The sequence below is a fragment of the Pelobates fuscus genome, chromosome 3, assembly GCF_036172605.1.
Source record: "Pelobates fuscus isolate aPelFus1 chromosome 3, aPelFus1.pri, whole genome shotgun sequence".
NCBI lineage: Eukaryota > Metazoa > Chordata > Amphibia > Anura > Pelobatidae > Pelobates > Pelobates fuscus.
Window position 1 is genome coordinate 138404199 of NC_086319.1, and position 26667 is coordinate 138430865.

The window sequence follows — 26667 nt, forward strand, 5'->3', positions numbered from 1 at the left end:
GCCGCCACGTGGCAGTTTGGATCCAACTCTGGTACAGCGCTTACACGTGGCTGTATCGGGTAGGCCTGAACTTTACGGCCAGTTTCCTTATATTGACTGTTGGAGACAGGCCGTAAATGACTCGCCAAAATGGCTCCAGACATGCCACGAGGAGCAGTGTCGCCTCATGGTAGCTAGGACTTGCTCGTCCACTAGGACTGGTGTTAGGCCCATTTTGGACACGCCCCCTGAGTCCGAGATCCCTTTGCCGCCCCCTTACTTTCCGTTAAGAAGAAGTGACGCAAACGCAGGAAGTCCTGCACCCCTCCCCTCATTACCCTCATCCACTTCCGCTTCCTCCTCCAGTACAGGATCCACCCCCCCTCGTACTAAATCTCCCCTTCCGGAACCAGAATCCACCCCCATTAGAAACGAATATCCTGATTTGGCGCCACTTCAGACTTCCGGTCAAGCTTCATCTAGCTCGGCTCGAAGTGTTTTATTTACGACCTTTTCCCAAAACCGACCTCCCACATCCCCATACCCTATCTCTCCCCGACCGGAACCCATGACTGACGCCCCTCCACGTAGCCCCATACAGACCCGACAGTTGACCGGTGCCCAACAATTGAGACACTATCAGATGCCTCTTCGTCTGAATCCCGGGTCAGCCTATATTAATGCCGCAGGTCAAATGGCACAAGCTGACCCTGTCTTCGTATATGTTCCCTTCACTACAACCGATCTTTTAAACTGGAAGACCCATAATTCCTCGTATACTGAGAAACCACAAGCCATGACTGATCTGTTCACCTCAATAGTACAGACGCATAATCCGACATGGGCTGATTGCCAGCAGTTACTAATGACTTTATTTAACAATGAGGAAAGGACAAGAATAAATCAAGCAGCCATTAAAGCATTAGAGGATAGAGCCCGTGCTTTGAACCAAGCCAATCCAGCAGCATGGGCCGCAACACATTATCCCAACACTGATCCCGATTGGAACGTAAATGGTGCTGATATGGTTCAACTCAGAGCCTATAGAGACGCTATAATTGCTGGCATGAAAGCCGGAGGAAAGAAAGCCATTAACATGTCGAAGACAGTTGAGGTGATCCAGAAAAGCGATGAAGCGCCCAGTGTCTTTTATGACCGATTATTGGAGGCATACCGCTTGTATACCCCCTTTAATCCGGAAGACGCAGACAATTCCCGAATGGTGAACTCCGCCTTTGTCAGCCAAGCTTACGGAGATATTAAGCGCAAGCTACAAAAGTTAGAAGGGTTTGCAGGTATGTCAATCTCCCAACTAATGGAGGTAGCTAATAAGGTCTATATGAATAGGGAAACAGAAAGCAAGAAAGAGGAGGAGCGCAAGATGCGTAAAAAGGCTGATATGCTAGCGGTAGCGATCGCAGGCGTAGATAAACGGGGCCCAGATAGAGGCAATAATAGATGGAGTAGGGAGCCTTTGAGTAGGGATCAGTGTGCGTATTGCAAGGAAGAAGGGCATTGGAGGAACGAATGTCCGCAAAGAGAGCAGTACGAGAGAGACCAACCCAGGGCAGGCTACGGAAACTTTAGAGGTAGAGCGAGAGGTAGAGGAGGCCCCGGAGGGAGTAATGGTTATAGAGGGAGTAATGGGAACAGAGGAAGTGTTAGGGAAGACAGATATATTCCAGCAGCGCAAAGGTCCCGCGATAGAGAAGGTAGGGACTTCGTAGGATTGGCTGACACGGTCATGGAGGACTATTGATACCGACCGGGCTCCTTCCCCCTTGGTCGAGCGGAGCCTATGGTCGATGTATCAATAGGGGGGAAAAGGAGTGCGTTCATGATCGACACTGGTGCTGAACATTCAGTGGTGACTAATCTAGTTGCTCCTCCATCTGGAAGGACTATTACTGTGATAGGAGCAACTGGAAGAAGTGCTGAAAAACCGGTTCTTAAAAGTCGACTCTGTATATTGGGAGGCCACGTAGTAAAACACCAATTCCTTTATATGCCTGAATGTCCAGTCCAATTGCTGGGACGTGATATGCTATCAAAATTACAAGCGCAGATTACGTTCCTACCAGATGGAACAACATCCTTAAAGTTTAATGGACCTTCAGGTATTATGACTTTATCCGTACCAAAGGAAGAAGAGTGGCGACTTTATACAGTGTTGACTAGCCAAAACCCTAGGAGTGATGAGACATTGTTTAACATACCAGGAGTTTGGGCAGAGAACAACCCACCAGGACTGGCCCGCAATATTCCACCAATAAAAATTGAACTGAAACATGGGGTTTATCCAGTGAGCCTAAGACAATATCACATTCCGCAGAAGGCTAAGAAGAACATCCAATCCTATCTGGATAAGTTCATACGGTATGGTATCCTAAAATTCTGTACTTCCCCCTGGAACACCCCATTGCTGCCTGTTCAAAAGCCCGGCACAGATGAGTATCGACCTGTGCAGGACTTAAGAGCAGTCAATGATGCGGTTGTTAGTATACATCCAGTTGTACCCAATCCATATAACCTGCTTGCTTTAATTCCGGGCGGGGCTACTTACTTCACAGTCTTAGATCTCAAAGATGCCTTCTTTTGCCTCCGAATTGCCGCAGAAAGTCAATGTATTTTCGCTTTCCAATGGGAGAACGCTGTAACGGGCTCAAAACGCCAAATGACTTGGACAAGACTGCCCCAAGGGTTTAAAAATTCACCTACCCTATTTGGTTCAGCCCTAAGTCAAGATCTATTGGATTTCGAGTCCATCCCAGGAGAGTGTGTATTGTTACAATATGTAGATGACTTGTTGATAGCAGCAGTTACAAAAGAAATCTGTCAGCAAGCAACGCACGATCTACTACACATTCTCTGGAAGGCAGGATACAAGGTGTCTAGAAAGAAGGCTCAGTTGTGTTTGCCAACTGTCAAGTATCTAGGATTCCATATCTCTGAAGGTCAAAGGATTATGGGGCCAGAGAGAAAAGAAGCTGTCTGCCAAATACCAATACCCAAGAATAGAAGACAAGTGCGAGAATTCTTGGGGGCAGCAGGCTTCTGTAGGATATGGATTCCCAGTTATGCGATACTAGCAAAACCTCTGTACGCAGCCATCAAAGGTACAGAGCACGACCCCTTCTTATGGACCCAAGAACAGCAAACGGCATTTGAAGATGTGAAGAAGGCTTTGATGAGTGCCCCAGCATTAGGTCTACCTGATCACACACGACCATTCTACTTATATGTACACGAGCAAAGAAGAATGGCTGTGGGAGTATTGACACAGTACTTGGGATCATGGCAAAGACCTGTTGCCTACATGTCTAAGCAACTGGATGCAGTGGCCAGCGGACTTCCACCTTGTCTAAGAGCCGTAGCTGCAGCCGCCCTGCTAGTAGCTGAAGCCGATAAACTCACTCTGGGTCAAGAACTTTATGTACGAGTCCCACATGCAGTACAGACGTTGTTGGATTACAAAGGAAATCATTGGTTTAGTAACAGCCGTATGACCAAGTATCAAGCAATGTTGTGTGAAAACCCAAGAGTGCATTTAGAGACTGTAAACACCTTAAATCCAGCTACCCTTTTGCCGCAACCTACTGAAAGTCAACATGATTGTTTGGAAGTAATGGATGAAGTATTCTCAAGTAGACCAGATCTTCGTGATTTTCCCATCCAGAACCCCGATGTTCAATATTACACCGACGGCAGTAGTTATGTGAAAGAAGGGATCCGCTATGCAGGATATGCAGTGACAACAGTAGACAAGGTGATAGAAGCTCGGCCACTGGCGAAAGGAACATCAGCACAAAAGGCAGAATTAATAGCACTAACACGAGCGTTACAATTGGCTGAAGGTTTAAGAGTAAATATCTATACGGACTCTAAGTATGCGTTTTTAACCACTCATGCCCACGGAGCTTTGTATAAAGAAAGAGGACTACTGAATTCAGAAGGCAAAGAAATCAAGTACGCAGCCGAAATCCTACAACTATTGGAAGCAGTGTGGGAGCCGAAAGAAGTCGGTATCATACATTGTCGAGCGCATCTGAGAGGAGATGGTGATGTAACCAAGGGAAATCGGATGGCAGATAGTGCAGCTAAGCGTGCTGCTGAATCAGGAAGACAGGAGTATGTAGGGCATATAGCTGCTCTTATACCAACTCCACTGTCCCAATGGACTCCAGTTTATACAGCTCAAGAAGAGGAGTGGTTAAAGACTGAACCGGGAAAGTATTTGGAGAACAAGTGGTATCAGCTAGAAGATGGAAGAATAGTCATACCAGCATCACTAGCGGTAGAAATTGTCCAAAATTATCACAACGGGACACATTCTGGGAGAGACAGTACTGAAGAATCTCTCAGGAAACATTTCTACATACCAAGATTGTCCAACTTGACTCAGGCCATTGTACGTAGATGTGTAACGTGTGCTAAAAATAATGCAAGACAAGGACCAGTAAAGCCACCAGGAGTCCAGTTTATGGGGGGACTCCCCATGTCCGATCTACAAATAGACTTTACAGTAATGCCTAAATCGGGTGGACATCGTTACCTGTTGGTAATTGTGTGCACCTATTCAGGCTGGGTAGAAGCATGTCCTACTCGTACAGAGAAAGCAGGAGAAGTTGTAAGATTCCTGCTACGAGAAATAATACCCCGATATGGACTACCCTGTTCTATAGGATCGGACAATGGTCCAGCTTTTGTTCATCAGTGCCTACAACAACTGACTCATATGCTTGGTATAAAGTGGAGGCTTCATACTGCATATAGACCCCAGAGTTCTGGTAAGGTAGAGAGAATGAATAGAACTATAAAGAACCAGTTGGCTAAAATGTGTCAGGAAACCCAACTTAAGTGGAACGTTCTCTTACCTATAGCCTTATTGCGAATCCGCAGTACCCCTACCAGAAGGATGGGCCTCTTTCCTTTTGAAATCATGTATGGGCGACCACCTCCCGTACTTGGTAACTTAAGGGGGGACTTGAGTCAGTTGGGAGAAGGAATTACTCGGCAGCAGGTTGTAGAGTTGGGTAAGACTATGGAGGAGGTACAGAAATGGGTACAAGATAGATTACCTGTGAATATTTATCCCCCTGTTCATAGTTATCATCCAGGAGACCAAGTGTGGATTAAAGAGTGGAATAATGTACCGTTAGGGCCCAAGTGGAGAGGTCCTTATGTTGTTCTTTTGTCTACCCCTACAGCAATAAAAGTAGCAGAAGTAACTCCGTGGATACATCACTCCAGGGTTAAACCAGCAGCAGTTGATTCTTGGCAAGTTACAGCAGATCCAGAGAATCCCTGCAAGATCCGGTTAAAACGTACTACTCAGTCGGAGTAACGAGGAATTATTGTGGATTACAAATTTTATTGTTACAGGTGTGAGTGAGAAGGCCATAATAAAGCCTGTCCGCTTACCAACACATAGTGTATAAGCCAGGAAAGTCTCGAAGGGACACCTGTGAAGACGAGCAGAACTCCATTCCCTGCAGCCCTCACATCCTGGAAGCTGAGGTTCCATCGCACGGACGAAGACTGAGGATGACGGCGAAAGATGTGCTTTTGATTGTGTTTATTTATATGTGTTTTTATATTCAGGAAGGTAGAGGTACCGACACTCCTAGCTGTGAGGTATGCATTAAGACTACGAGAACAGGTAACCATATTTCCCAAACCCTAATTTGGCATTCACAATACGAATGTAAAGGAGAGGTATCAAGATGTAGATACCTAAATATAGACTATAGTGTGTGCCATTTAGGAGTAGGAGAACCTAAGTGCTTCAGTCCGGAGTATCAGCCTCGTACAATCTGGTTGACTCTCAGGAATGGAGATCCTCAGGGGACCCTAATTAATAAAACGGTGTTAGAATCCGTACATTCTTCGGGTGTTCTGCTATTTGATGCATGTAAGGCGATATCAAGTGGTAGAAAACCGTGGAATGTATGTGGGGATCTTAGATGGGAGAGGACGTATGGGTCTAATGATAAATATATTTGTCCCAGTAGTAAAAATAAATATGTGAGTCCTAGATGCCCAAATAAAGACTATAACTTTTGTCCATATTGGTCTTGTGTGGGGTGGGCGACTTGGGGACAGACAGTAGATAAAGACATGATAGTGACTAAGTTGCCGACTAGCCCTTATTGTAAGTCTATGGAATGCAACCCAGTCCATATACTTATTAATAACCCCGACAAGTTCCTAGATAAGTATGGAAATTTATTTGGGTTTCAGATATACGGGACGGGTTTAGATCCTGGGACATTATTGTTTATAGGAATAGAGACTGATACGGTATCCTCCCAGACTCATCAAGTATACCATTCCTTTTACGAAGAGATGAGTATAGATAATAAGATCCCCCATAATGCTAAAAACCTGTTCATTGACCTAGCTGAAAGTATTGCCGGTAGTCTTAATGTTACCAACTGCTATGTGTGTGGAGGTACTAACATGGGAGACCAATGGCCTTGGGAAGCAAAGGAGGTAATGTCCGGTTCTGAGGCAGTTGACCAATTAATATCTTCACAAGCCGATTATCAGATGAGTGTTAGAGGTAAATCTGAGTGGAGATTAAAGACCTCCATCATAGGTTATGTTTGCATAGCAAGGAAAGGAATAATGTATAATACTTCTGTAGGAGAATTAACTTGTCTAGGGCAAAAAGCTTATGATGATGATACAAAGAATACAACTTGGTGGTCGGCTTCAAATGTCTCAGAACCATCTAACCCGTTTGCTAGATATGCCAGTTTAAAGGATGTGTGGTTTGATCTATCCATCACATCTACCTGGAGAGCCCCAGCAAATTTGTACTGGATCTGTGGTAAGAAAGCCTATTCGGAGTTGCCACAGGACTGGGAAGGGGCATGTGTGTTGGGTATGCTCAAACCATCCTTCTTCTTGTTACCGATTGAAACAGGTGAGACTTTAGGTGTTAAAGTGTATGATGTGAATCATAGGAAGAAAAGGGGACCCATAGAGATAGGCACCTGGGAAGATAATGAATGGCCTCCCCAGCGTATCATAGATTATTATGGGCCAGCCACGTGGGCAGAAGATGGTACCTTTGGTTATAGAACCCCTATTTATATGCTCAACCGTATTATAAGATTACAGGCGGTGGTTGAGATTATCACAAATGAGACATCACAAGCGCTCAATCTTCTAGCGAAGCATAATACCAGGATGAGGACAGCAGTCTACCAAAATAGATTAGCCTTGGATTACCTTTTGGCAGTAGAGGGAGGTGTATGTGGGAAGTTTAACCTGAGCAATTGCTGTCTTCAAATAGATGACGAAGGGCAAGCAATAGCTGAGCTTACTAGCCATATGGTTAAACTAGTGCATGTGCCTACTCAGGTATGGAAAGGGTACAATCCAAGTAGTTGGTTTGGTAGCTGGTATGAGTGGTTTGGAGGGCTTAAGGCAGTGGTAGGTGGAGTCCTACTGATTTTACTGTTGTGTCTACTCCTACCGTGTCTTATACCCTTAGTAGTTAGGTCTGTGCAAAGCCTGATAGGAAGTATAGCAGAGAGGAAGGCTGCTGCACAGATAATGGCGATATATAAGTATAAGGCTCTAGATCAGGGAGAACCAATGCAGGAAGATGAGTGTTAAAAGATTCACATCATAAGATAAGTCTGGTCTGGTTCATGGTAACCTGAGGTATATGCAAACCAAGGTTAAGTGATGCCTCAAGTAATTGTGAAATATCAGAGGCATCAAAGGGGGGAATGTGATGTAATTCCAGTAAAATACAAGTTTAGCAGGCTAAGATTGCCACAAGGCATATGTATGTATATGTGTTTGTAGTATCAGTTAGTTAATAACACGTAGCTAAGATACTGTTATCACTGTACTGACCAGGTGCAGGAATGTAAGAACTGGAATTACGCGTCCCTCTCCTTTGTATCAGATGAGCCACGTGGTTAGACCGGATGGATGAGTTTAGACTCTATTTATTAAATAGGTTAAGGGTATGTGTGGGTGTAGTTAATTGTGGGAGGAGCTACAGTGCTATATAAGGAATGTACTCTATGTATTCAGTACTCAGACTTTGCTGTATTTTGGTGACGCTAGTCCCTCTGAGTCCCGATCGGTGATCCAATAAAGAATCTCTTCCTTCCTGAAGAAACCTGTGTCCATCTCTCTGTGCTTGGCTTCCGTCAGTTTCTCCGGTATCAATTTTTTTGATGTTCATATTTAGAAATACAATTTAGGGCAAGGCCTGGTTCGCTTGCAAGATGGCAGCATTAGAGAGAAGCTCCATGTGCTGGATATGTCTTAATCTGTATTAGCTTCTCCTACCAGACTCAATGGTTTAGAATCAGACAATATGGCGTCAGTGGTGCCTTCATTAGGTAGTTTTTAAGAGCTCAACGCTAACTGATTCTGAGACAGTATCACCTTTGGTGCAATTGCAAGTAGACATATGCAACATCTATACCTCTATGTCTACAAACTTTAATTTTATGCTCTTGAAGACTTCCATTCAGGACACTATTTACCATGAACTAGCAGACCTCCGAAGCGAGATTGCAAGGCTGGATAGCAGAGTATTGGAACTCTAATCAGCAATGTGATCAGCAGCAGAGAGCAACATAACTAGTGGCCATGCGCCAAGGCAACCTTTTCCTTGCTATGAGAAGACATTGCGAGAATCTTGATAACAGAGGCAGCAAAATGAAAACACATTGTGGACTACTCAAGTCAGATCAAGCTGAACAACTGCTGGTGACCCTGAATTCCCTTTTGCAGGGAGGGCCTGTTTTGCAGAAACATTTACCTCATTATATTCACCATTATGTGTTGTGGAAATGTGAGGGAACACCACTACACTAGCCCCAGAATGGCACTTTCAGTGTCGTTGACTAGAGGGGGTAAAAAATCAAGCTGCTCTAGAACACTAATTAGAAAGCTATACAAACCCTATGCAGAGGAGAATTAGTCTCTTCTGTTAACCTGTATAGCAAGTAGAGGTAGTTTGCAAGCCTTTTATTTAGTTGTTTGTTAAACTACTGGGGTCTACTTTGCTTCCAAGAAGCATAGAGAGGGTACTCTATGCTAGTTAGTCTCCAGAGTAGAGTAGGATTTTATTTTTGTTCAATGTTTTGTGGTGGCAAAAGTAAGGCCGGGTTGCTAGATAAAACTTCACAGTTTCTGTGGTTTATGAACCAAGAACTGGCCAGCCTGCCACAGAGTACTCATGTTTACTCATTGGGACATCATTCTCTGTCATGCTGTACTATTTATTTATCAATCAATAAAAGGAAATAAGGAATGAAAATTTAAAAAGATGAAAAAAAGGTGACCAATTGTTTGAACGTGCATTCGGTTATACCAATGTGCATTCGGTTATACCAACGGCAGCCACACAGGGAAAGCACTTGAACTAATAACCAATTAGTGGTTAACAGCCAGGGGTGGTCGGTACTCAAAACATGCAAACAAGGGGACCACACAGAGTTGGTTCGGTAAACGACCAAGGGTGTACGGACAGCCAAACAAAAGGGAATGAATGTGTATTAAGAGCATCCATTCCACTACACTGATACATATTAGTCCTCCATATATCCAAAATATCAAGAGATCAGTTACAAAATCATGACAAATTGGTCATATATTTGCATATATTTTGGGAGGGCCCAGTTTTGGCCACTTTTTGGAGAAGGGTATATGATATAATAACCACAGAGGCTGATGAGGCTGTAGAGTTTTATCCGGTAGATATGCTCCTTAGTTGCACTAAGCTTCCTATCAAATATTAGAAAGTGTTATCCAGACATATGCTGATGGCCAGTAGGTCCCAGTGCTTTGGATGCAGCAATGTACTTATCCATATCACAATTAGTTGGTTCATGTGGAGGAGATCTGCCTGATAGAAGAACAAACTGCTGCTTTGAAAGGTGGAACTAAAAATTACTTTGAGGTGTAGAAAACTTGGTTGCCCTATCATAGCCTTCATGATCTCTCTGAGTACACGCATGTCCTTCAAGTCCATTTCCGGTCTGGAGAGACTTACCTTAACCTGCTCTCTGCCGTCCCCTTTTTTCCCCTATTATTTTTGATTATTTTCTTCTCATTCTTTTCGTTCTTTTCCAACAACAAAATTATGCTTTCTTCCCCTTCTCGAAGTCAGTGGGATTGGGGAGCTTTCAGCATTGAATTGCTGTAGCAGTAATCTGTCAACAATTTGCTATGTGCTACATATGATATGACATGTGATGGGATACAAGTATAATATGATATATTGGTTGTTTGATTCCCAGAACAATAGATAGGAGCAAAGTTTCTGGTTCTTGGTAAGGTTTTGACAGCTTTATCTGCTTTGTTTCCTTTTGACTCTAGCACTTTGCATATGTCAACAATTTTAAATAAAGATTGATAAAAAAAATCAAATTAAATTAAGTAAAACATTTACCTGATTGCAAAAGCCTCTGACCACTTGTCTCTGTTTTAAATTTGTCTCTCCATCCAAATTAGCAGTCTCTATGTGGCAAATCCCATTTTGATCAGATGAGTAGAGAAGTAGGATATCTGCAGGAATAATTTCATTGCAGAAAAGTTTGACAAAGTCTCCAACTCGGACATCTTTCCAGAATTTCTCAATGTAGCAGTTATCATTCCTGGATAAAGTAATAAAGAAAAATCCACATAATGGGTTTATATTTGATTTTAAATCTTATGTTATGTGGCAAATAGCAATGGGAGCGATTTTACACAAATTAGATTTTTAAAAGCCTAATATTTTTGGTATAAGGGCAAAGTTATGAGAAAATACTTTTGACCAGAGCAAAATCTCTCCATAGAAAACTTTTAGCTATTTACTAGATGGTGTAGGAGTTTCATGTAAATTGTTTAATGTAAAAAGCAAAATTTATTGCGACATAACATATAAAGAAACAAAGACAATCAACTCCCTCATACTTTCTTTAAAATAAAAAGATACAATTATAAAAGACATGGTCTGTTTGATTCAACTTTTAACCACAAAGGACGTTACAAATTCCTTTCATACTCTACCATGTGTTGGAAGGGTGTGCGGGGGGGGGGGGGGTGTAGTTTACCATGTAGGTGTCCAGTAAATGGACCTTACCTCTTGATTCACTCTATGTATGGTGGATGGAGGTTCAAGTAAAACCAGGTAGTGGCTTGGAAATTTACCCTAGCCATTCACATACGTCCTGGGTAGTGAGACAGAGGGTAATAAAATAATAAGCCAGGAGATAAGCCCATCCTTTATGAATAAGACTAGGGATTTCTAGTCCCTTCATTTTAATAAATATGGAATTTCTTTACACTTCATGACTAGGGGTAACCAAACTCCTATAATCCCATTCACAGTTTAAAATAACCTACCCTCTCCTTTGAATAAGTATTGGGAAGGAATTTTGTGGAATATCGAAGAAAAAAATCTTGCTTGATCTTTAAGCAAACTTTTTTCTTTAGCTTAAACACGGCCAAAATAAAGTCATCATGAGATCTTCAAGTAAGACCAGTTTATGCCTGAGTTATACATTTAGCAAGACGTGACAGATGAATTCCAGTCCCTCTCAGCCAACTTCCCTACAAACTGCTAACCCCTGCTCTGCCAGTCCCTGTCAGCCAACCTCACTACCCGCTGTTAAACCCTTCCACTCTAGTCGCTGTTAATCAACCTCTCTAGATAGATAGAGCTGTAGATAGATATAAAGAGAGGAAGATAGATAGCTAGATAGACAGACAGACAGACAGAACACAAAGCTCTATAGGTATTGTCTGTCTCTTTATATTTATTTATTGTGGCAAATGTGCCTATGCCACAAGCTCCTTGATCAGCCTGCTGACTAGCCCCTGCACAAGGAATATGGGCCATGTAACTGACCCCTTAAAATACTTTGCTTGTGTGTTTTCCCTTTTCAGTTTGGGAACCGAACAAACGTTCAAATTGCGAACCACCTCTGCGCTTGTTAACCCCTATTAACCTCTCCTGACACCTCCATCATCATTTTACACTTTGTATCCTTAGTGTATGGCTGGGTGGCCGCCTTTCGTATGCATGAACACATAAGTGTGTGTATAAATTGCATGTACCATGCCCCATTAACTCAGTTCACTCCCAGCATTATGTCTCGGCTAATGTTTGTGGAGGAAGGCTATACTCACTCCAGAGCTCTAATCACTTGGCAGCTATAATCACTATACAGCTGTACTCTCTGCAGGAGAACTTTGATCACTGGAGACTGGATCCACGACCCTGTTCCAGAGTGGGAAGCAACGGCGAGACCCCATCCAAGCTGCGGCAGCTAGGGGCTGAAGTGCTGATGGTGTCTCGGTGATAGCTAGGGAACGTGTTTGGCGAAGGTTGAGACTTGATGAAGGGTGCCACAGGAATGTTTTAATTATGGCCAGGGGGTCTCAAGCAAGGACATAGCACAACACCCCCACAACACGCCCAGGAGTCTCTGTGTCTGGGAGATAATGTAGGGTACTGTCACGATTCGGGGAACCCAACACGCTAACACACACACAGACACACACACAGAAAGTGTGCAGTACCGGTCCTTAGAGTGGCCGGGTTGAGCACACACAGAATAGTCAGGAGACAAGCCGAGTAAGGGGAACCAGAAAACAGAATAACGAGAAACAAGCCGAGGTCAAAGGGTAGGAGAAAGTCACAAAGTCAGTATAACAAGCCAGAGAGTACGTAACCAGAAAGCACACGTTCAGAATCAATACTATAAAGCAAAGACCACAACAGGGCAGGGTGGAACAGGAAAGGTAAGTATTTAAACCAGAAGGTTAATTCTGATTGGCTAATTTCCAATCAGAATTAACAATCACACGTGGGAGATATCTAAACCTCCCACTGTGATTGAGGCACTGTGCCTTTAACGCCGGGTCAGGTGACTGACCCCGGCGTGTAACAAATTGGGCGGTCTCCCAGCGTGCAGCGTCATGCATGCTGCCTCCGGGGGACCCGGAAGAAGACGCGGGCGGCACCCGTGGCTGGGAGGATGCCGCCCGCCGAACACATGGCAGGAAGGGGACCGCGGACGGCTGGAGGGTGAGTGCCGCGAGCGGACTGCAGCCTCCCCTCGCAGCCGCCCGCGGGATCCTGACAGGTACTTTGCTTAAACTAATTATCTCCCAGGCACAAGAGTTACAAATCATAAAACATAAAATATTAAAAATACACATAATACATAGAGTAACCCCCATAAATATTATATCTCTGGATAGTCTGGATCTGAGTGCCCAAGTTGTCCAAATAGAGCTCAGATCCCTCCAAAATGAACAAAAGACAAACGGTTCCCCTGGCTCATAGGTAGAGATTGTTCGTCTTGTTCGTGTGAACAATTCTACCAAACAGCGCTCTCCTGGCTTGTCTTAGAAAGAAGCAGGCGTTTGTGTGAATTTGCCAGTGTTCGCGAGGTCACTTAGAGTTCCAGACACTGGACAACCAAGTCCCTCTGCCTGCTTTCGTGCGACAAGATGGCCACCATTTTCTCCAGCACACAGACACACTTAAGTTTGTGGTTTATTTGAAGTTAATGAGCCAGGGGGGTGGGCGGTGTTCGGTAGATCCATCTACCGAACGCAGGGAAAGTAACTGGGTGAATAAAATACATAGTTTTTGTCACACATGTTATCTCTGATCTTGAAATCCATATAATTTTAGATGTTCAACAATCCTGTCCTTTAACATGGTTTCCATTACTTTCCTCACTACTGAACTATGGCTTACTGGCCCGTAGTTTCCAGACTCCTCCCTACTACCTTTCTTTTGAATGGTCACAACATTCACTAACTTCCAAACTTCTAGTCCCAGACGATTAGTGATATTGCAGAAGGTCTTGATGGTAAGGTATGCCTTTTTGCTGATGATACTAAGATATGTAACAGTATTGATGTTTCAGCAGGGATAAGACAAATGGCAAATGATTTAGGTAAACTAGAAAAATGGTCAGAGCTGTTGCAGCTGACATTCAATGTGGATAAGTGCAAGATAATGCATCTTGGACGTAAAACCCAAGGGCAGAGTATAGAATATTTGATAGAGTCCTAACCTTAACATCTGAGGAAAGAGATTTAGGGGTAAATATTTCAGATGACTTAAAGGTAGACAGACAGTGTGTGAAGGAATAAACCCATCACCATTCGGCTAATTGTACTCCCTGCTATCAGCTTTCCCCAGTCATTCGTTCTTTTTATGATTACATTCATTCAGTTGTTCATTTCCCGAACTGAGACCACACCAGAGACTAATTAGAACTTAGAACGTTATGTATATTTACGAAAACCGCAGACTAAGTGAATGCTCCTAGTTGGCTGCCATTTTGTGCATACAAATACATGTGGTGAGAACAATGGGTGGCGGCCATCTTGTCTCCCGAACGCTGCCTGCGTGCCTGGAACTTTTTTCGGCAACGCACTCGCACGAACACCGGTCTCTATGAAACTCTGCTATGTTCTGTTTCCCAGTACTTTAGACGAAAGGTGTTCGGGAATTTCAAACTACCGAACCCAAGGAGCATTCTTCATGAACCAGATATATTTCACCTTTTGCGGTGTTCGTTTAAAATCCCACGAACGGAGACCGGTTCTTACTACATTTCCTCTGGAACTGTTTCTCGGCTACAACCTCGTGGCAGGCCTGTCAACTCTCTCTGCAGTGCCGTTCGGTAACTACCAAACGGATATGGCTGAATTTTTGATATGTTGCTGATATGTTGCTCCCACAGAGACAAGCTACCCAGGGATGTGCCTTTTGTTGGGTTTTTAATGTATTTTTGGGGTATTTCTAACAATTGGAAAATGTTACTTTTTCTGACCAGAAGATAATTGAGTTTAGTATGTTCTCAAAACTATCTCACTGGCTCAGAGGAGGAGTTATACACTGTATAAATTGAATGCCTGTGTTCTCATTAAACCTTAAATCTTTGCACAGCATTAAGCTTTGGTTCATGTGTGGGTTATTATGCGACACCAGCGATATTGGAACCTGTGGATTATTGGCATGCTATTTTATGGAAAAAGGGAATGCAAGACGGTAATACATATCCATACCATCACAACTGGTTGGCAGCGGCAGGATTTATCCTTTTTTCCTGCATTAAGAATCCAAGGTAGGCACTGCTATACAGTGAATGGAAGGCTGGTACACACAGCTTAAGAGCAGCACGTTTAAGGAACTATTTACTTTAGAAAGAGTTCAGAGAAGGGCTACTAAACTGGTTCATGGATTGCAGGATACAATTTACCAGGTAAGTGTAAAGGAAATTAACATGTATAGCTTGGAGGAAAGACAAGACAGGGGGATTTGATAGAAACATTTTAATACACAAAGGGAATCAAAGCAGTCAAGGAGGAGACTATATTTAAAAAAAGAAAAACTACCACAACAAGAGGACATTGTCATAGTTAAATTAGAGGGGCAAAGGTTTAAAAATAATATCAGGAAGTATTACTTTACAGAGAGGGTAGTGGATGCATGGAATAGCCTTCCAGCTGAAGTGGTAGAGGTTAACACAGTAAAGGAGTGGGATAGGCATAAGGCTATCCTAGCTATCAGATAAGGCCAGAGACTAATGAGAGTACTTAGAAAATTGGTCAGACTAGATGGACCGAATGGTTGTTGATGGAAAATAACTTGTTTTACCTATACAATGCTTAGTAAATATTTCCCTAGACCAGTTATGGCGAACTTATGGCATGCGTGCCACAGATGGCACGCCGTGCCCTCTCTGTGGGCATGCGGCCATAGGTTCGCCATCAATGCAGAGTAGGCACCTGCCTGCCCAAAACGGCAGGTGCCTACTCTGCTTCCGTGTCGGGAGGCAGGAGGAGGGATCTGTGAAGCAGCTCCCCTGTCCTCCCGCGAGCAATCTGTGTGGAGCATTGCCACGTGTTACCATGGCAACGCTCCCCACAGCGCGGGAGGACAGGGGAGCTGCTCCGTACAATCCTTACCACCACCGGACCACCAGGGATGGCTGTGTCCCCCCCTCCTTCAAAGCTAAGATGGAGGGAGGGGGGATACAGATTTAGCATACTTTTTTTTTCTCACACACACACACAGCACCCCTCACACATACACACAGCACCCCTCAATGCAGTCTGTGTGTGTCTTCAGCAGTCTGTGTGTGTCTTTAGCAGTCTGTGTGTACTCAGCGGACTGTGTGTGTGTATTCAGCGAACTGTGTGTGTACGTATTTAGCAGCCTGTGTGTGCGTACGTATTCAGCAGTCTGTGCGTGTGTATCCAGCAGTCTGTGCGTGTGTATCCAGCAGTCTGGGTGTGTGTATGCAGCAGTATGTGTGTGTGTGTATATTCAGCAGTCTGTGTGTGTATATTCAACAGTCTGTGTGTGTGTGTATCCCATTTGTTGGAGATACTAATAAATATAAGCTTCATTTTATCTATTTATATCATTATTTCATTGAACTCTCTGTTGTTGTGTTCTTCTTTTAAAACAAAAGTTAATTAATAAACAAACAAGAAATGAGTGTCCTATCTAATAAAAATATAACCTTTAATAGTAATGCTAAAACTAGTACATTGATAGGGATGAAATATCCAATTTATCAAATATGTATAAACTAATATTCATAGGTGTGGTGATAAACCAATGTACTAATACTATCTGGTTGATAGTTTGTCAATCAGAGAGTATATAAAGCTAAGGTAGATCCTATTACAGGGTGTTCTAAATCATTGTCTAATGACAGCTGATACAAAAGCATGCACCAGAGTATAGTATAGTATCCTCTAGGATCAAATAAATATGTAGGTTACAGGTAAAGTCCTAAACATAAGTTGTGCAAAAAATGATAAGAACTAAATAGAATGATAAGTGTTAAGTAACAATATATACAGTCATTGGGAGGTTCTGTACTAAAGTTTTCAGAAACCTATTCCCAGTAAGGTGTGCAAAACTGAGTGTTGCAATCCACAGGGGCCAAATCAAATGATACTTGCTGTGCAAATAGTACAGAAATAATCTCAATGTTGTACTGTAACCCGTCGGTAATCAAATACAATATAACGATTCTGTAACAGCTAAAGAATAGATACTGACTTCCCTGCTACAACCGTAGCACAAATGGGTGGTCTGAAATAGAGTATGTATGTCAGCCAGAGCGCTCAATGTTAAATAGTCAGCTTAAATACTCAGTACTTTGGGAAGCACAGTAATGCAACCTCTGTGGATAGAAAGAAACCGTGGTTGCTATGGGGACAGTAGGAGGGCTCTCCGTTTTAAGCAAATAACGAAAATTGCGAGATGGCTAAAAGTGTTAATGAAGCCCAAATATCTATAGAGAGCAATGACGGTTAAAAAGTACATGGGACCTGATCCTAGTATAGATATATACAAGGTAAAGATTCAAATGAATATAAGTCTAAAGACTCTAGGTCGCCAAGTGCCCCTGGCGCGCACGTTTCACGCACAACTCATCAGACAATCAGTCATTAGACAATGATTTAGAACACCCTGTAATAGGATCTACTATATACTCTCTGATTGACAAACTATCAACCAGATAGTATTTGTACATTGGTTTATCACCACACCTATGAATATTAGTTCGTACATACTTGAGAAATTGGATATTTCATCCTTATCAATTTACTAGTTTTAACATTACTATTAAAGGTTATATTTTAATTAGATAGGACACGTATTTCTTGTTTGTTTATCGCTTTAGTCTATGGGTTAACCCCTTCAACGAGTGTTCCTTAAGCTTCCTTCCTCTCCTTCCTTTTTTTGTTCTTTCCAACAGTTGTTAATTAGTTCGGACAACTGTAGGAATTGTTTTTTCTAAACTTGAAACTCAGTATTCAGGTTTAATTGCCGTGTTGGCACTTTGAGGAAAAAAAAGTTGCCATGTATTGCGGTTTGGGCACTCGGGCTCAAAAAGGTTCGCCATCACTGCCTAGACATACAGAGATATATATTTTAAGTTACAGCGTGTCATTCTCATGTCCTGCTTTCTACTTCTGTATTTCTCATTAATTAGCTAAAGTATTACTGTATACATAGCTTGAAAGACCAAATGGTCAGTGCTTTGAAAGGGTTAAACTCGCATTTTTTTTAAACATACAATATTTTTCTGTTCTTGTGTCCATGAGCCTGACACCAGCTTTCGCTATCTTTTATAAACATCCTGCACTGGAAAAAAAGAGCATTCTTTCTAGCACCTGCAATTTTTAATTGTTTTCCTTATTTAAAGACTGTCATGTGCATCCGTTAACAGGAGACTAACTAACAGCAATACGTAATTGTGACGAACTGGTCCTCATCACGTGTTTTTGGAGGGGCATGCTTGCCAGCCTCTTACCCTGTGACTATGTCCCCTGTGTTAAACCCTGGTTGAAAATACTGTGTGTGCCTTTTTGGACTTATATGGTCACACTTCGAACTCTTGAAGCGGTATTTCGAACTCCCGAAGCAATTTGAAGCGGCTCTTCGAATTACTGAACAACCGCATGAACCAGAGACCACCCTGGAGCTTGATAAAACCTATTAACAACTTGGAACGTTTCTCACCACAGTGTTCTAATTGTTCATCTGAGTGGCCTCAATTCCTATGGACAACCACAAGGTGGTGGCCATCTTGTTCGCATGAACGTAGGCAGTGGTGTTTGGGCATGAATCTCATGGAACTAAAATTGGATACAGAAACTCCTGAACAACGCTGGACTTCCATCATCGCCTGCATTCGGTTCTACAACTTAGAAGGGCACTGTTCGGTGAGATCATTCATCTGGATGAAGGGAATAAATTCCAGGGTAAGACTATTGACTCTGTTTGGTAGTTTGTTCATTTTCAAACTACCGAACTAGACCGACCGCAAGCCCTGATTCTCTGGAACTGTTTTGGGCATGGGACCATACCTGCAGTCGGTCAAATAAATTACTTCCATAGAATTTCTGAACCCCTAAACTGATCTGGGTGATTTATGGATATGTTGGTCACCCAGATCAGGGCTATCAGGGGATACACCAAGTTGAGGCAGTTTGTGGGGTCTACAGTGCTTATGGTGTCCAGTGCGGTGCTTATGGTCCTCAGCGTCAGCTAGGAAGCATCGATTGGCGGAGGCACCCAGTCAGGGTGCCAGGCGGTATGTCACATTTGGTGGCAGCAGTGGGATGGCTTCCTAGTGTGAGGAGCAGCATCCTGGAGACACCGGTAACATGTGGATTATATTGAGGACAACGCTAGCATTCGTGCAGCACCCCTGGAAGCAGAGGTGCCCATCGACTTGGAGCAAGCAAACATGACATATTGCTTTGAGGGCGGTGACTACATTGATGAGGTAAAGAGGCGGCTATCCAGGTATGACCCAGATCCTCCGGAAGAGATTATGGCGGCGACCATGATGACGATGAGAACTGAGTGGCGCAGAACTACGAGCTCTGGCTATACGAGGTACAGTGGCGGCCGAAGAACAAAAGACCTACACAGGGAGTGGAGACAGTTCGTCTCACTACCCAGCAGCAGTGTGTGTCCCAGGGAGAGAAGCGTCTCGTCCTTCCTCCCCAGCGGCAGAGCGAGTTACTGGGAGTAGGGACAGTTGGTCCTACTCCCCAATGGCAGAGTACCTGCCAGGGAGAGGAGACAACCGGTCTCTCTTCCCAGCGACAGAATATCCTATAGCAGGCATAGGCAGCCTTCGGCACTCCAGATGTTTTGGACTACACCTCCTGTGACGAGACCAATCTCGCCACATTGCATTGGAGGAGCCTGGTTGCCCGCCTGCTGCCTTTGGACTATGGCCCTGGGAGATTGGGCCCTTTAAAAACAGTGTTCGGCACCTAAACTATGGTACTATAAACGGACACTTATCTGCACGAACACCGCTGAGCTGTCCGTCTCCTGGTTCCCATTCGTGAGGATGTAGCCGAACAGCCATACCTTTGGTATTTCTATGTGAACTGTGGTAACCCAGATAGCTATGCCATGGAGCCTATTCGTGTTATTAAAGACTTTGGCTCCATGGCGATTAAACTGTATTCGTGTGGTCTGGGTGCCATTCACCTAATAATGTGCACCCAGACCTGAGCTATCTGGGGATATGTAACATGTCTGTGTTTGGTGTAATAAAAGTGACTTTATATATTTTAAAACATAATCCTGTATTTAGGTCCCCACATGTGTAATGGAGTTTTGTCTTTGACCTGGGAGATAATTGGATTACTTCTCCAATTATCTCCAGGGCAGAAGGGAGGAAGCCAGGATGCATTGTGGGGATGTTTTACTTTTACTGTTTGAGCCAGATTAAAATACTGCCAGCCAGGGGGAACAAAATATACTTTTACTAACTTTTGAACCCCTGGTCTGATTCATGCCATTTTTTAATTTGTTGTTCCCCTGAATGGATTGATTGTGGATATGTATTTTTTATGTGAATGTGATGTATGGTTTTAAAGTTACAGAGTATGTGTGGAAACTGTATTTTTACTGTATGTAATAATTATGTTAACTGCTTATCTGAGGGGAGGGGATGTGTGGGTTGTACTGTTACTTGATTGGTTATTTTATGCCTCCCTCTGGGTGTGTCCTGTATGTGCACAACCGTAATAAAAACCAGGCTGGGCATGCCAGCACCTCAGACCACTGCTTGACCCACAACACGGAGCCTTGTCTCGTTCTTGGGGGGATTCACTGTATGCTGTTGGAGATTGATTGCTAGGAGTGTAAGCTGATGTCTGCTTTTCCTGTTCGTCTGCTAGCAGCTATTCGTGAGGTTCCAGTTTGGAGTGCTATTTTGTATCCAGTTCGGGAGTTTGGTGTTCTGCAGTAGCTGTGCCTGTCTCTCAGAAAGGGGCATATCGCCTAAACGGATTTTAACCCCTTGTCTGATGAAACGGTCCGTTACACCTCCCATGATGCTTTGCCAGCATTTCATGTGTAAAAGCATTATGGGGGACCAGAGGTGGAGGTAGGTGCCCTTGTTCCTGCATTGTTTACAGCATAGGTCGGAGTTTGAGATCCCCATCTGTTTGTGTCTAAGGGGGGGTTGAGGTACCATCGCATTAGGGTCTTGTATGCTTGTTCTTTGTGGTTAACACATATTGAGACTGTGGCCTCCCAAAGCTCCCCCCAGTCCGAGGGCAGGCTTGGCGGCCCAAGGTCCCTCTCCCAAGCCGACACATATGTTAGGGAGTTTTCGTTTTGTGCTGTAATGATGGCCGTATAGAGGGCAGAGATTTGGCTTTTGTGGATAGGGTTGGTCATACAGGTTTTCTCGAAGGGGGTCAGTTGTGTGGTGCTTGCTTTTTTGTTGGTTGGTGTGTCTAGGAAGCTGCAAATTTGGAGGTAGCGAAAGTGGTCAAATGTGTTTAGCGGGGTGTGTTGTGGGAGGTTGGGGAAGGGGAGCAGTGTTTGACCTTGGTAGAATTTGTAGAAGCGGATGAGGTCATTATCTTCGAATCTGGAGAAGTGTTGGGGTGTCATGCCGGGGGCAAATTGTGTGTTTTGCAGGATTGGAGTTAATGGGGAGGGTGTTTGATGTCATGAGCATTTGGTTGTGATTTTATCCCAAATTTTGATGGAGTTTGTGATTGCCGGTGAGGTGTTGGTGATGGATTGTTTGGGTAGCCATATGTATAGGGATGGGAAGTCCCTGCCGAAGATCGTGTGTTCTAGGTCTACCCAACGCTTGATTCCGTATTTGAGTAGCGTGATAATAGTGCAGGAAGCGGGGGAGGCCCAGTCCTCCTGCTTTGTTTGGGACGTATAGTGTCGCTCATTTGATTCTGGCCCTCTTGTTGGCCCATATGAATCGGTCTTTTAAGTTTGCAGAGTTTTGAAATCGTTGGTAACGAGTGGTATGGGTAGTGCCTGAAATAAATATAAGAATCTGGGGAGTAGTTTCATTTTAACCGATGCTAGTCTACCTAGCCAAGATATGGAGAGGTTGGCCCAGGTTCGTAGGTCCTGTGCGGCTGTAGTAGTGGTGCATAGTTGAGTTTATATGTTAAGGATAGGTCCTTGGGGAGGCGGGTTCCCGAATGGGTAGTTGTTCACTAGGTGTTGAAGTCATTGGGATTCTATGTGGATTGGTAGGGCTTCCGTTTTTTCACTGTTTAGTTTGTATCCTGATACCCTTGCGCAGTCATGTAGGGTGGTGAGTAGTGGTGGTAGGGATTCAGTGGGATTTGTGATGGTGAGTAAGATATCATCAGCGTATGCTGCTGTCTTGCATTCTTCGGTGCGGATTTGTTAGGATTACAGAATGATCCAGCACGTAGAATTGTAACACAGAGGACTGATAGGTAACGTATACCGGACCTTAGAATGGCCGGACTAACGTACCAAAGAATAGTCAGGAATAGCCGAGGTCAAGTGATACAAAAAGAGACACAACGATAAGGAAAAGCCAGGAGTCAGGGATGCCAGAAAACAGGGAAGTCAAAAACAAAGCCAAAGTCAAAACCAGAATAACCAAAATCAAAAACGTGCTCTCAGACAACCACAATGGAAAACACGACAGGGCACTGAGCAGGATGAGAATTGGGCCTAAATACCCCTCCTCTAGATCTGATAGGCTGTAACCGGTCTTTGACCCCAAAGGCAGTTACCAGGTTCCAATTTGCATAATTGCTGCACAGCATTAACCCTTCTGTGGATTTGGTTGCTGCTCGCCACAACTTTTCCTGTGTGGACAGTAAATGCCATTAACCACATTTTTATAAGCGGATGAATACGTGACATTACCCCCCACCTGAAGAATGCCCACCGGGCGGGCAGGACCAGGCTTGAGAGGAAATTTGGCGTGAAAATAGTGAATCTTGCGGCCAGAACCCAAGAACGATCAGCTGGTCCATAACCTTTCCAATCCACCAAGTAATGTAAAGTGCCCCAAGAAAACCTGGAATCAATTATGGAGGAGACCTCATACTCTTCCTGTCCAGAAACAACTAAGGGAGAAGGAGGGACACTTGAGACAGTATATTTATTACAAACAAGAGGTTTGAGCAAGGACACATGAAAGGTATTAGGAATTTTCAATGAGGCCGGAAGGGCCAGAGAGTACGCAACAGGATTGATCCTACGAAGGATACGAAAAGGTCCAAGGAACCTAGGCGCAAATTTCATGCTAGGGACTGATGTTACGAGAATATAACCAAACCCTCTCACCCACTTGGTAAACAGGGTTAGCACCTCGACGTGTATCAGCATAATGCTTGGAACGGTCAGCAGCAGTACCCAGAGCAGATTGAACTTTAACCCAGGTATCACGGATAGAAGCCAGATGGTCATCCAAAGCAGCAATAGCCGTATCAGAAAAAACAGCCGGTAGAACAGTAGGATGCTGGACTATGCCCAGAGGAGTCATGGTCAGCATTGTTCCTAGCAAACTCGGCCCATGGTAGACAATTTATCGTATAATAATTAGTACCAGGTTTTGAGATGACGGCAATTTCCTGAGAGGAATAAAATGAGCCATTTTAGAAAAACCCTTTCCCCCAATGGAACGAACAGTTTGTCCTGAGGTTTACCGCAGGGCGTCTGAGACTGAGCCTCCATGATGGAGCCAAGCAGTGGAGAGGACAATGAAAGGACAGTGGACGCAATGATACATTCTGGGGGAATGATATGGGGCGTTTCTTGCTCTAGTATAGCTTCAGTAATAAACTGCCTTGACATTTTTAGAACCAGGTCTGTAGGTGATAAGAAAATTAAAGCGAGAAAGAAATAGAGACCACCTAGCTTGTCTAGAAGATAATCGCTTAGCATCTCCTATGTAAGCCAGGTTTTTGTGTTTTGTGATCAGTAGTGATCAAAAGGGGGTCCTTGGAACCATCTAGAAGATGTTGCCACTCCTTGAGAGCTAGAATAATGGCCAACAATTCTCTATTGCCAATATCGCAATTGTGCTCAGCAGGAGACAACTTTCTTTTTTTTTTTTTTTCAAATTTTATTGATATTCCACAACAAATACTTTCCAAAACATTGTTGAGATAGACAGTGGTTTCTATGTAACTTTTCATTATATTACCACAAGTGTTGTCCTTGTATTTTGTACTTCATTAAACCTTTGGTGAGGGGTTGCTAAACTGGGATCTCCGGGTATTCCGGGGGGTGAGGTATAGGGAGAAGGGGGATACTATGTACATGAGGGGGGAGAAAGGTACAAGGTGTTTCCCATTATCACTGTTGTGGTTGATTCCGTGTCTGTGCCCAGTGTTTTAGCCAGGGTTCCCATGTGCTTAGGTAGTTATTATATTTGCATAATGTGGACCAGTATAGCATTTCAATTTCTCTCATGTGCTCTACCCTTTCTATCCATTGGTTAATTGTGGGCGATACAGTTTGTTTCCAGTAAATCGGTATAAGGTTGTTTGCTTCTCCCAGAAGCAGCCATAGCAGGCGCTGACTCCTCATACATTGGAAAGATTGCGGCCATCGCAGCAGGACCTGGGAAGGAGTTAGGGAGTGCGGCACCCTTAGGATAGCATTAATTTTGGATACTACTTCCGACCAATAGGTTTTTATTTGTGGACAAAACCACCATAGGTGCCCCATACTGCCCACGTCTCCCTCGCATTTCCAGCATTTATCACTAACTGTTGGCCAGCACAAATGGAGTAAGTCTGGTGTTCTGTACCACCGCGTAATGTGCTTATAGAAAGACTTGCGTCTTGATAAGCTAATGGAAGTGTGCATGGGTTTTGTGAAGATATATGCCCAGTCCTGGTGTGTCATGTGTAACCCCGAGGCAGAAATATTATATCCTAAAAACTGTACTTCAGACTGGTCAAATATACATTCTTCCAATTTACAATAAAGTTGTTTTTTTTAATAAGGTTTGCAGAACATGTTTAACGTGATCGTGGTGAGACTGGAGGTCAGGAGAATAAATAAGGATATCAAACAGATAGACCAAGACAAACGAGTAAATGTAATCCCTGAGTACATCGTTAATGAAATCTTGGAAAACCGCTGGAGCATTGCATAACCTGAATGGCATCACTAGATATTCATAGTGTCCACTTCTGGTATTAAATGCAGTCTTCCACTCGTGATTTTCCTTGATTCTCACTTAATTGTAAGCACTTCTAAGGTCAAGCTTAATAAACACTTTAGCACCCTGGATTCTGTCAAATAATTCAGCAATAAGATGAATGGGGTAGGCATTCTTAATGGTGATTTTGCTCAATGCCCTGTAATCGATACATGGGCGCAACTCACCATCCTTTTTAGATAAAAAAAAAGAATCCTGCACCAGCAGGTGAGGATGATTTTCGTATATGGCCTTTATTCAATGAATCTTTAATATATTCCTCCATTACACTACTCTCCTGAGGAGATAGAGCATAGACTGCTCCCTTAGGTGGCATAACACCTGGTAGTAAGTTAATGGAACAGTCATATGATCTGCGAGGAGGTAGAGTATTAGACTGAGTTTTGCTGAATACTTCTCTAATGTCTTGGTATTGTATAGGGATCTTGGGATTTTGAGGTGTACTAGTGGGTAATTCAATAGTGCCCACTCTTTTGGTGACATGCAATATGCACCTTTCATTACAATCCTTACCCCATTTTAATATTTCCCCATTAGCCCAGTCAATATGAGGGTTATGCTTGCTAAGCCATGGGAATCCTAATATAATAGGTCAAAAAGGAGATGCAATCACCTGAAATGTAATCTCTTCCTTATGTAATGCACGAATGGAAATATTAATGGGTAAGGTTTCATGCGTTATCAATGGTTGTGAGAGTAGTCTCCCATCAATAGCTTCAACAGCTAGGGGTGATAGTCTCTCTTTGATAGGTATAGTATTACCTTAGACAAATTGAACGTCAATGAAGTTTCCAGCAGCACCTGAATCCATCAGGGCTTTGCATGAAAAGTTATTTTTGTCAAAGGCGATAGAAATGTCAAGGAGAAACCTATTTTTATTCTTTTCCACTTAAGGTGCTTAGGTGCGGTAGTTTTCCTGATGTATGGGACAATTGTTTCTCATATGTCCCTTCCTACCGCAGTATAGACATAGGCCTTCTTTTCTTCTATATTGTCTTTCTCCTTCCGACAGTCTAGTGACCCCAACTGCATGGGTTCGGGTTCAGACTGTACAGGAATTTCAAGGACAATAGGTCTGGAGAAATGGGGTGCTAAATGCATACTCATGCGTCTGTTCTTGTTTCTAGTAGATTCTCTGGTTCTTAATCTATTATCAATCTGCATGACAAAAGTGATAAATTCATTAAGCTTTTTGGGTAAGTCTTTGGCGGCAATCTCATCTAGCATAGTTTAACCCACTATTAGTCCAGTCTACCTCGGAAGCTAGGGTACAAAATTCTATGGCATATTCCAAAATAGACCGGTTCCCTTGTCTGATGTGCATCAGGGCAGTAGAGGCGTCATCCTCTCTGCCTAAAGGTTCAAACGTAAGTTTGAATTCCGTAAGGAATTCCTGGTAATTGTGTGCCACACTCCTATTACTCTCCCATAATGGATTGGCCCAAGCTAAAGCTTTACCTTTTAATTGATTCATTAGGTAACCAATTTTAGCTATGTCTGTGGGAAAAGATCCCGGTGAGGCCTCAAAATGATACTCCATTAGGTTAATAAATCCCCGGCATTCTTGAATATTACCATGAAAATGCAGGGGAGGAGATAGGGAGATAGTAGGTGCTGTGTGTACTATAGCTGGAGGTACACACGGTGGAGGTGAGGCCGAAGGTCG

At 43.4% G+C, this 26667-nt stretch overlaps 1 protein-coding gene across 1 annotated transcript in view; it reads right to left on the reverse strand.

Moving 5' to 3' along the window:
• ATP10B (ATPase phospholipid transporting 10B (putative)) overlaps positions 1 to 26667 on the reverse strand; it is a 369072-nt gene that overhangs the window by 328144 nt on the left and 14261 nt on the right. The window contains exon 2 of the mRNA XM_063447492.1: positions 10409 to 10613. Within this exon, the coding sequence (XP_063303562.1) occupies positions 10409 to 10613 (205 nt within the window). The remainder of the gene's footprint in view (positions 1 to 10408; positions 10614 to 26667) is intronic.